Source organism: Uloborus diversus, chromosome 7 (genome assembly GCF_026930045.1).
Source record: "Uloborus diversus isolate 005 chromosome 7, Udiv.v.3.1, whole genome shotgun sequence".
Taxonomy (NCBI): domain Eukaryota; kingdom Metazoa; phylum Arthropoda; class Arachnida; order Araneae; family Uloboridae; genus Uloborus; species Uloborus diversus.
The window spans coordinates 140,068,029-140,080,275 of NC_072737.1; the positions used below are offsets into that span (position 1 = coordinate 140,068,029).

Below are 12,247 nucleotides of genomic sequence, written 5' to 3' on the forward strand. Positions count from 1 at the left end.
TGAATGCCAACATGCGTTATTAAATACCAATACAACATATTTTTTAATGTAAATAAACCTACTTTATGAACCAAATAATGTTTAAAAATTATCAATAATTGTAATCTATATTTGGGTTAGGTTAAGACAAACAAAAAACTTAATTACATTGATTACAAAAGGACTGAAATCTCAAAACACACTAAGCAATTTTCGGCAAAGCTGCAGTTTCAATGTTGGCATGTTTCCAAAAAATGTTGTAACCTATAAAAGCAAAAATTTCAGACTTTAAATTTTTATGAACATTATTCACAGCATGAAAAAAAAAAGAATGAACGCCCTTAAAATACTAATAAAGCCACAGATGCATTGGGGAAAATACTAGTAATTTTTAGACAAGCATGGCTTTGTTTTTTTTTTCAAAAGAAGCAAAGTAAAATCTAATGACGAAAATCAGAAATTTATTATTTTCATATAGATATTTCTTTTCTTTTTTTTTGTAACCTTTTTACATTCAGTCCTCTAAAATGAGCTTGTATTTCTTTTCTCGCGCCTATACTATCAGGAAAATTTGCATACCTGGAACGCAACATTTACCGTTTGTCAGCATTTTCAATCAAAAAATAAGGAATGAATTCCCTGACATTTCCAAAACTTTCAATAATTTATGATTTTTCATGACATTTCCCGGACCATTTTAGGAGATTTTCGCTTTCCCTGACAATTTCAGGTTCTCCTCAGTGAAACCCATGGAATCGCTGAATCACCTTCTCTCCCCCCTCTTTGCATTACTTGTCGTCCAAGGTCAAAGGATTTCCCGACACCTTCACTCCGACGAGATAAGGCTTGCTCGCCCACGTGGATCAGCATTCCTCTCCTCAGTGAAACACCTCATTGAAAATCGCTCACTCACCTTCCCTTCCCCATCTTTGCTTTATTTATCGCCCAAGGTCTAAGGATTTCGCAAAGTGAAAGTCTGTGGTGCCATCTATTAGCAGTATTTTTAAATGTCTTTTTTAACTTAGAATTTTTTTTAATTTTGAAAATAAAAAAGACACTGTATTCGCTGCATCCGTTATATGCGCCGCACCTGCAATTTTTTTACTTTTTTTCTTGTACGCGCCGCGGTGCTTATTCCCGAAAATACAGTAGTTTTTTGTTCATAAAGTTTTTCTAAAAAAACAAATATTATCAAACAAATTGGAATTAAGCTGAGCCATCCTCTATCCATTAAAAAAAAGAATCATCAAAATCGCTTCTCTAGATGAGACGCAGTGAGTGGACAAAAAAAAAAAAACATATGGCATGAACTGATAACCGCCTCCTTTTAAAAGTTGGTTAAAAATACATACAAAAGTTGAATTAATTATGTGGTTTTGTCATTAAAAGATTATGGATAATTGTTTGAGTAACACAATTTAGTTCATGACAAACAGTAAAATTATAGTTAATGGCAAAGCAAATTACTTTGGTTTTGGTTTCAAAGGTTTTTCAATGCACCGACGAGCAATTTCCATTGACTGTCCGAAGAACCATTTCTGAAAACTTGGAGGAAAATTACACTCCACGATGTTTATTCTAAAAGAAAAAGTAAAGAATAATAATAAAGTTATATGTGCACACATCTGCACACCCTGTCCCAAAAATATAGACATAAGCATAAAATACAATTTGCAGTAAAAAAAAAAGTATGGGGGGGGGGGGGAGTCAAACATGTAAACAGCATGTAAAACACAAGCTAGAGTTAAAAGGGTCTTATTTTTTGGGTCCTCATATTTTGATTCCCCCCCCCCTTTTTTTTGAAAAAAAGTTATATCAGGCGATAGTTTAAATGCATACAACAGTTAAAAATTTAAGTGTATGTGATGGTTTTTTTTCCAAGAAAAATTTCTGATACGATACACATTAAGAGCCATTCCATTTCAGATCAGGCAGGGTCTGTCACATGACCATCACCGATTTTTTTGAAAAAAATACAGTAGTTACAACTAAGGGACATATGAAATATCCCAAAAGGATTTTGCAAGAAAAAATTTTTTTCTTCAGTTACAGCCTATTAAAATTCTGCACAAAATCAGCCATTTTGGAAAAAAAAACGGCAAAACACTCCATTTCAAATGGACATTATTTCAAAAGTATTTAACCTATTTGAATAATTCTTTTTTCTAAAAATAAATAAGGACCCATATATCCTCTAGACATCGTTTTTGAAAGTTTAGTTAGGTTTTTTGATAAAGAAAAAAAATCATTTTTGTCGCGAAAAAACTGCATTTTTACCGATTTTATGATTTTTTTTCTCCATGAAAAAAAGTTTTTTTTTACTAAACGGAGATGGCAGTCTAAAGCCCTTATATGATAGTTTCATAACATGTTTTATTATAATCCTTGGATGCATACAGCCTCGGAAATAAAATTTGAAATTTTGAAAATTTTCAAAAATTAGCGATTTTTGAAGTGATTTTACTCAAAAAACCCATTTTTTAAAAATCTAAAAATTGGCTCATTTGAACCCCATATAATGCTTAACAAGTGGGTAGACACCGCATCCCGTATTTTTTCCCATAAAATGTTTTATGATTTTTTGAAAGTGACCTTATCGCCCATGGCATGAACGTAAAATAAAAATTTCTAATAATTTCAGTAACTGAAGTTCTGGTTATATTAATGCCTAATAACTACAATAAAGGTGCCCTTTATTAGGAACAACTAAAATCTTACTAACTTTTAATAATGTAGCAGTATCAAACCGCTTCTGATGACCCAGCCAATTCGTCTTTTTGTACTTTGTTAAATGAATATATTTTTCTGCTGATCAGCGCCTAATTGTTATGGGAGCTGAGATCCCATACTTTCTTTTTTTTTCACTCAAATTTTTGTATTTTTGACCGAATTCAGGCCACTTAAGCATTAAAATTAGTTCTGAAGACTATAGGGATCCTGACCTTCTTTTGTTAGAAATTGGATCCCTGGCTATAATAGCTACCTTTGGTGAGATCTGTTTGGTTACCTCAACTTACAACCATGTTCAATTAATTATTTCTCTCATAAAACAGTGGGCTTTTTAAATTCTTAAACTACAAGTGAGTTTTGCGGTATGAATTTAGTATACATATTCTTACGTATAAAAGTAATCATACTAGGTAGGATCCAAAAATTATGTGACAACATTCGCACATGTCAACCAAAGCACGAAATTAAAATTAATCGTTTTAAATGCATTGTATTGTTCTTCCCTTTGATGATTTCCCCTGTCGCGTAATTGAGTTGAAGAGAAAGAGAATTGAAAGAGAAAAAACATGATTCGTTGCTGCATATGAAAGTAACGGTGAATGCATAGCTTTGGAGACAAAATAAACTAATATTTATAAAAAGAAATATAGCTTTTTACTGTTTCTGATAAAGTACATCATTATCGTAGCTATTAGTCATTAATATAATCACCAAAGGCTCTTCTTCTATCTAAAGGCTACACACAGAGTCTTACAAAAAGACGAATTGACTAGGTCATCAACAGCGGTTTGTTACTGATATATTATTAAAAGTTAGTAAGATTTTAGTTGTTCCTGATAAAGGGCACCTTTATTGTAGTTATTAGGCATTAATATAACCAGAATTTCAGTTACTGAAATTATTAGAAATTTTTATTTTACATGGGCGATAAGGTCACTTTCAAAAAATCATAAAACATTTTATGGGAAAAAATACGGGATGCGGTGTCTACCCACTTGTTAAGCATTATATGGGGTTCAAATGAGCCAATTTTTAGATTTTTAAAAAATGGGTTTTTTGAGTAAAATCACTTCAAAAATCGCTAATTTTTGAAAATTTTCAAAATTTTAAATTTTATTTCCGAGGCTGTATGCATCCAAGAATTATAATAAAATATGTTATGAAACTATCATATTAGGGCTTTAGACTGCCATCTCCGTTTAGTAAAAAAAACTTTTTTTTCATGGAGAAAAAAAAATCATAAAATCGGTAAAAATGCAGTTTTTTCGCGACAAAAATGATTTTTTTTCTTTATCAAAAAACCTAACTAAACTTTCAAAAACGATGTCTAGAGGATATATGGGTCCTTATTTATTTTTAGAAAAAAGAATTATTCAAATAGGTTCAGTACTTTTGAAATAATGTCCATTTGAAATGGAGTGTTTTGCCGGTTTTTTCCAAAATGGCGGATTTTGTGCAGAATTTTAATAGGCTGTAACTGAAGAAAAAAAATTTTTCTCGCAAAATCCTTTTGGGATATTTCATATGTCCCTTAGTTGTAACTACTGTATTTTTTTCAAAAATACAGTAGTCATACCTGCTTGCCTGATTTGAAATGGAACGACTCTTAATATTTTTTGAATCACTGAAAATATTGAATGAAAGTATTTAATTTAATATGGATTCCCAGAATAAAGGAATCTTCAAATTTGTGTCGATAATCTATAGGTATATATAATATTTTAAATGGGAAAGTTTGTTTGTAATGTTTTCATGCCTTAACTAATCAACCAATCATCATGAAATCTGGGGTGCAGAATAGAACCTAGGGTACATCCAGAAAAAAAAAAGGTAAAGATTTTTATTCCAATTTGAAGAAAATCATTGATTTGCAAGTATCTCATCAAAAAAAAAAATCATGTTTGTTCAATTTTTGCAGCATGTTAAAGCCTTTAAAAAGCTGTAAAATGTGAACCTTACCCGAAGTTAGAGGAATAGTTAGAACACCCCCTAATTCTTCATTTTATGATGACTTCACAATGAGCCTTATTTTCATTTTTAAAGTAATGTCTGCAATTTCTAGTAATGGAATAGAAATTAAATAAAGTTGAATTCTTGATTGCTAGATTCCAATTTTCATTAAGAAATGTATAACCATGAAGAATTCAAAAAAAAAAAAAGAGTGTAGGTTATCACTTTTAATAAAATATCGTCTGTTTCGAAATTATAGTTATTTGTGGAAAATTGAGTGAATTTTTTTTTTCATATATTCAAAAAGAATAATGGATTTAGCTTTCATGTTTTTTTTTTTTTTTTTGCTTAAATATTGACTGCACTTTCAGCCAGTTTTTTAATAGCTTTTGTGTTAAACACAATACCTTGGAAAAATTCTGTTAAGTTGATGTATGTTAGCTTTAGAATTACTTTTATAGTCCAAGTATTTAATTATTTTTCTGAAATTTTCAAAATACAATTCATCAATAAATGTGAATTCATCTGACTAACAATCATCATTCTGACGGTCATACTAAAGTGGAAAGATCATGCTTCATGCAGCCTAATATAAAAAAAGAATGAAGTCTTGGGATTTTAAAAAAATTCAGAGAGGTCTAAATTTAAATTTTGAGTCGGAAATTTTTTTTTCTACACAATGACGGGAAATTTTACTTTTTTTTTGCTTAATTGCTGAACAATGCGCCTCTAGACACAACTTTTATTTTTTAAGGAAGACTGTGCAACACCGAGCAATGCAGTTAGTCATCTATGAATATAGGACACCTTTTTTCTGTTTTTCTAAATAATTTGTGCACATTTTTTCTAATAACTTAACGTAAACTTGTGTTTCAAGCATTGTTCATTATGATAGAAATATGAAATAAAATCTCCACACTCATATTTTTAGTGTGAATTGTATTTTATGCAGGGGTCTATAATTTTGGGAAAGGGTAAAAATATAGGGAGCTCTACTAGCAGTGCAACAAACTTGCAGTAGTACTAATACATTAGAGGTGCTTAACCCCCCCAAGGGCCTTGGTAAACCTACCCACAGAGCTAAAAAGACCCCCCTCCCCCATGGGCTGCGTCATTAAATGGGGGGTGGGGCAGAAGGGTTGAATCCCAAAAGTTAATCCTTTTTAATTCATATGAAACAAACAGGTGTGGTAAAACACACACCTGTATGCACATGAAGTTTGGCTAAGCATTATTACAATAATATTAAATTAACCAGCAACCTTTTAAAAGCAAACCAATAATTTATTGGCCATTAAAATCTTAAAACATGAAGACAAAACAAACATTAGGAAAACCTTGCCTCAAAGTAGTAGCAGGGTCTGAATAACTAGCAAGACATCAACTTTAGAAACACCAATCGATAAAGTAAAATATTACATTACGTCCTGTAATTTCTATCAATTGCAAAAAATACATAAAAAATACTTACTGAACTTGTTCTTCAGGATAATGTTCAGGAACAATTATTTTAACTCTTAAGAAATAGAGATTTTTTGAAATGTGTAAAATTATAGATGATAATTTTTGTTTTAGCTTGATTTGATCACACTCCTCTAGCCTACGTTTTATGGATGATAGTTCCTCACTACAAACTGACAGTGGATTCTCATCGATGAATGCCTTCAAAAAATTCAATGTTTTAAGGACCTTAAAAGGGAAAAAAATTACACTTAAAAAAATTATTCACAAATAAGGACAACAGATAGATAAGGATAATAAATCTAGAATCTAAGTTTTAAACATATTTTTAGAAAAAGGAGCAACATTTTTTTTTATCCTTAAACTATTATCACATAATGGAAAAAAGAGAAACCAATTAATATTTTGTGTTATAGCACAAAATTGTGTGTATTAGCAAAACATACTTTCTTTTCATAAGGAAAATGCAATTCAACAATTTAATCTTGTGGGTAAGCAAAATTTTATTTAATTTAAGTAACTTAATTTTGCAAAGCAAAAAAAACTTTTTTTTTCATTTGATCAATTTTCCCTGAAATGTTCCGAACCTTCCTGATATATATATTCCTTGATTGAAAAAATTCCTTGATTTCACGGTTCTGCCACTATCTTATAGTTTTTTTAGTAAATGCAGAAAATATTCTGTGATAGATATGGACAAAAACCCTAGCAAGTTGGGTATTTCTCGCATTTCTTACATTACAAGTAAGTTACCAGATCCCCCCCTCCCCATGACTCCTTTGCGTAGCAGGTTAAAGAATTGCAAATAAACCAATCACAAAATAGCTATCAGTTATTACTTGGTTTGAAGCCCTACTGTGCTAATTGGCCTTCCAATTCAGTTAGGAAAGGATTTTTAAAATGTGTGGTTAAGTTACAAAAATGAAAAATAAAGAGCCAAAAGCCAAAATTAAGAACGGCTTAAGGCTTTAACTTAAAAAGAAAAATCAAAATTACAAGGTTTTTTAGGACTTTTAAGGAGGGTACGCAAATCAAAGGGTCAATGTGATTTCACTTTTAAATTGTATTTTACATTTAAATTTGTTGGACTGTGTTATGCAAATAAATTTATTAAATAATTAAAACTTGATTATGCATTCTATAATGCACCAAGTATGGTTAACTGTTAGTACTTTAAGTTTGAAGGAGTGTTCTAAAAACTGAATATTTTATACAGTAAAAATGCCTTTAAATTTAATTTTTAGAGATGCACTGAATTGCATATTTTTCCAAATATTGAGTAACGAATATTCAGCCGAATACCAACTATTTGTTTAAAATTCTTAAACTAATACCTGAATTTTAAGTCAATATAAAATAGAAATTGTTAATCTCTTTTGGGAAATGTAAATGTATTTCCATTTAACATCATAAATTTATCTACATTAAGTATAATTATTAATTTAAAATAAATCATTCCAAATGCAAAAACAATTTAATATAGTAAATAGGTAATTTGGTTTACATTTATCTGCACTTCTGTATAAATGGATCTCTCTTGATATATGATTTGATAACTGATAATCATGGTAACTCGTTAAATCATAAACAAAGAATCTTGCATTAATGCACGCAAATACAAGTCTAAGTTGCTTGAAATAGCCTTATGAATTCCAATTTATTCAAGTGATTTTCTGCTATGTCTTTGGTAGTTGATAAAAAAAATTGTATCATCAATAAAATTGAGGAACAAGATTCAAATTTTGCCAGATATTTTTATTTTTTCTCTTTGTGTGCAAAGGACTATTTAACTTTGCTTACAATGATTAATTTTAATTAAATTGTTCTATTAATTTTACCTGCATGAATTGTCTTTAAAGTAATACCAATCAGTTTTTCTATCAATTTCTCTTGTTCGTCAATTGCTATAGGGTGCATTATTTTGTAAAAATATACATGTGAAACTGCATATGCAACAATTTAATTACATGAAATTTGTATATGTTTAAAAGCTAGTAAACAAAAGAACTCAGCTAGACAAACCTGTGGTTTTCCCAGTATCTTTTTGCATTCTGTTTCGCAAACTTTAGTTAATCCACTTAAAAATTTGTCTTCCAAAGTTTTGCTCTTCAATTCCAACAATAATGGATAATGAGGATACAACTCAGGGAATTGCATACATGCTGTTAATTGTTTGTATTTTGTCCTTCTGAAATTTTAGAGAAAATTAATTCGTCAAAAATGTGTCAAAACAAAAATAAAAGCAAAAGGTAGATAAATATCACCACAGATTTATTTTATACTAGCCGCCTGCGGCGACCAGCTGGTTCGCCTTCTTACGCCATTCACCTTTCTATGCAAGCAGCCACCTACGGCGGCTGTTTGGCTAACTTGTCATTTACCTTTTTACTTCAATTTTGCCGCCTTCGGCGGCTGTTTAAACAAATTTGGCTGCAGTATTAATCAATCCATCTTTATCTTTGTGGTGGATTGATTAAAACTGCAGCCTTATTCTTTTTTGTGCCTTTCACATTTTTACGCCAAGATTGCCGCCTTCGGCGACTATCTACCTTTACAATCAATCTCTAAGTTTTCTTTTACATCTCTACTTATTTTAACCTCCCCGCTCATTTCCTAATACAGTACCCGCCACTAATAAAATCACTGGATTATAAAAGCAGCCGCTTTTTAAAATCAAATCTGGAAGAACAGAATCATTGCAATATCAAAACATGTTAAAACCATCTCTTAATAAAATCATTATCGCCGTTTTATAAAATCACTTTTAGACATGTTGCATACAAAATTGATAAAGAAGCTCCAAGAAGTGAAGTAGAAGGTCTCAGAAAATGAGGAAATCTCGTTGCCGAATTTACCCTCTTCAATAGAAGTCAGAAAAGCGCTTGATGTTTACATTATACTATGTACTTTACAGCAAAGAGAAAAATATAACGTTGAAAGTTACAGTGCATTTTGTAAAATCTTAAACGATATTGAATCCTTACTCTCAAATTCTGTTAACCAATCTGCAATACGCCAATACTTTAAGACCAGTGTCTAAAAAAATAATTTAAAAAAAAAACCCCTTGTGGTTAGTTAAAAATGACAGCTGTATTTTGACATACTTCAAACAAAAATAAATGACGTAATTCATTTCTTTTTTTAAAGTATTTAAACTTCAAAACCTTTCTTTTTTTACAATGTAGGTATGCCGGTTTATAAAATCAGCCGCTTTATAAAATCAAATGTCCTGAGAACGAATGTGATTTTAATAAGCGGCGGTCACTGTAATAACAAAGATCACTCAAAAAATCGCTTTTTTTATTTAAGTAGAACAAAAAAAGAGTTATCTCCAAAACTCCCCGTAGTGAGCAAAAAGTAACGAAGTAAAGTAAGTGACAAAGAAAAAAAAATCTCGCTGTTTTTATTGAATTAAATGCACACAACTATGAAATGTAGCGTAATATCGAAACAGCAAAACGTCCAGCTTGGGGGGGGGGGGGATGGAAAATAAATAAATGCATTCCCTAAATTAAACAAAGGAAAAAAAAAGCAAGCGCTGCCGGAAAAACACGTGGTCATCACGTCACAAAATGTAGAAGTAAGCTATATAGTAAAAAAAAAAGATTAACATCGTTTGCGATTAAGATTCCGTCGTAAATATCGAATCGAAATCCAAGTAGTGTCGTCAGAGGCATAGAAGATTGAAGAATGCTTTTTTCGACCGATGCGTAGAAAAATATAATGTGTTCAGCATTAAAAAAATTGTTAAAAAAAATCTATTGCGTATTTTTAAGAACTTTTTTCTTCTAAAGAGGGCGAAATGTTTTTACTATTTCCAACTTAAATTTTAGAAATGAGGCTTTGATACTTCTCGCAGGATGATATTAGAAAAATGTAAAACCCAGGAAAAAATGCAAATTGAAGGTTTTTTCAAATATTCATAAAAAATATAAAAATTGCTCTATCTTCAAAATTTTTTCATTCAGCATATTTAAAATTTAATTTCCAACACAATAGTACAAAAATATTTGTGTGGTGCGATTGGTTCGGGGTCTGTGAGGTAAAAAGTACTAAAAAGTGCAAAAAAACACATAAAACATTAAATAACTTTTTTTCTAATTAAAATAGCAAAAATCGAAGCCCGAGGTGCACTTCTTCGGCAGAAACTGTACCTGTATACCAAATTTCATCTTTCTAGGCCTTACCGTTTTCCTGGAAAGCGCGCCACACACACACACAAACATCTTATTTTATTATATGTATAGATACAATGAAGCGCCACAGCTCCACAGACATGAAATCCACAAATTTCCATCTTTTTTTAATTATTATTATTTTTTTCTTTAACATTCTTTTTTTTTTTCTACCAGCTATGAATTTATTTTCCATTCTTGTTTTATTTCAGTCTAAAATGATCTAAATCTTGATTATTTGGCGAAACGATTGTTTTTAAAACGTAATTTTCAGACCATATGTTCTGTTTTATTATTATACATTTTGCGTGCCAAGCCATGTAATCAAATAAAAACATTTAATTTGAAAAAATACATGTACTACTGAAGAAATAATAAGAAATATTGAAAACCGAAAGCAGATGTTAAAAGATTGCTGCAGAGATACCACAAAATGCTAATATTTTGTCTGACATGTGGCATCAAAAAAACATAAAAGTAAGCAAAAAATACGAAGAATTCAGCATGTAAAAGCCAAATGTGGATGATTTTGGACATTTCAATTAAAAACAAATGCCTTAACTATTGAAAATAAATACTAAGTATTCAAACTGGTACCGGCATGTCCCCCCCCCTAATCCTCGATAGTATTCAAAAGGGTACACACCTGTGGCTGATTTTTGGATTGTTTTATTGGGCAGTTTATTCTCAATGCTATGAATATATGGTTATTAATTCTGAACAAAAAATATGACGTAAGCAGATAAAATTTGAACATCTCACTATTTAGATGTAAATATTTATAATTTATTTTAGTTAGAAAACATACTTTGAATGAGGGTTTAAAAAAATTAACAATATTTAGACATACTTTTCATTTTAGAGGAATTTTTTAGACAGTCTTTTTTGGTTTTAATCTTGTAAAAATCCTCTCAGGCAAATCCAGTATTAATTTTACAAGTACAGTCATCCCTCGTTTATCACGGTTAATTCGTTCCAGACTTTACTGCGATAACTGAATTTCCGCGAAGTAGGATTCTGTATATATTTTTCTAATTAGAATGCATAAAACTTACTTATGGCAATTTAAAATAGGTTTTTATCATAGTTAGAGCCCCCTAGACATGAAACAACATCCTTAGCCACCATTACATTTGTATTACTTAACTTACCGACGGTTTTGCACGTCTTATCACGCCGTAGCAAGTTCACGTCGAGAGCGTTTTACATATTTTTCTGACACTAAATTTTCGTTGTCAAACGGTCCAAGGCGTAGAATCCTGCGTTTCCTTTCCCCTCTCCTGAGAGCGGCACCCCGGAGCGCAGGGGCCCACCTACTGTATTCACAAACGTAAACAATGCTCATTCATCAGGTTGGGGTTTCAAGGTTCAGTGCATCCTTCTTATCAACGCAAAGATTTCTAAGCCAACCTTCTTGCTATTTCTTGTAAGCATCTGCTAAAAGCAAAACTGTATTCCAAGAATGAAATATCCACTTCTCTTTCTTCTAAGCTTAAAATTTACATTTAGTTAATAATTGTGCTGTAAATGGATGCAACATAATTTAATCGACGACAATGACATTCAATTACATTTCAAATAAATTAATAAATAAAAGCCGTGAGATTTCAAATTGAACGAAAACAAACTAAGTATCCTTTTGGAAATAAATTTATAGCTACGGCTTTATTCGCAACTAACATATAATTTAGGAACTTTAAGTGTTATAAAATCACAATGCTGTAAAAAGAAAACCAAAGAGGGGAAGTACATGTAAAAGATCAATTTTCAGCTTTTATGTGCACTTACGTCGTGTTTTACACACATTTGGGCAGATGTTGTACTCAAAACACATTATAAAAAATGTAAAAAAAAATATTTTTTCAAATTCATTTACTCTAACTGATTGGCCTTAGTTTTGGTCACAAATTCCAATCGTTAATATCAGAAACATTTTAAATTTACCTATTCTG

General features: G+C 30.8%; 1 protein-coding gene across 3 annotated transcripts in view; it reads right to left on the reverse strand.

Moving 5' to 3' along the window:
• The window catches only part of LOC129226027 (uncharacterized), a 56,941-nt gene that overhangs the window by 27,537 nt on the left and 17,157 nt on the right, over positions 1-12,247 (reverse strand). For all 3 annotated transcript variants that reach the window (XM_054860603.1, XM_054860602.1, XM_054860604.1), the window contains 3 exons: positions 8,143-8,308; positions 6,131-6,348; positions 1,447-1,557 (listed from right to left, as the gene is read on the reverse strand). In XM_054860603.1, the coding sequence (XP_054716578.1) occupies positions 1,447-1,557; positions 6,131-6,348; positions 8,143-8,308 (495 nt within the window). The remainder of the gene's footprint in view (positions 1-1,446; positions 1,558-6,130; positions 6,349-8,142; positions 8,309-12,247) is intronic.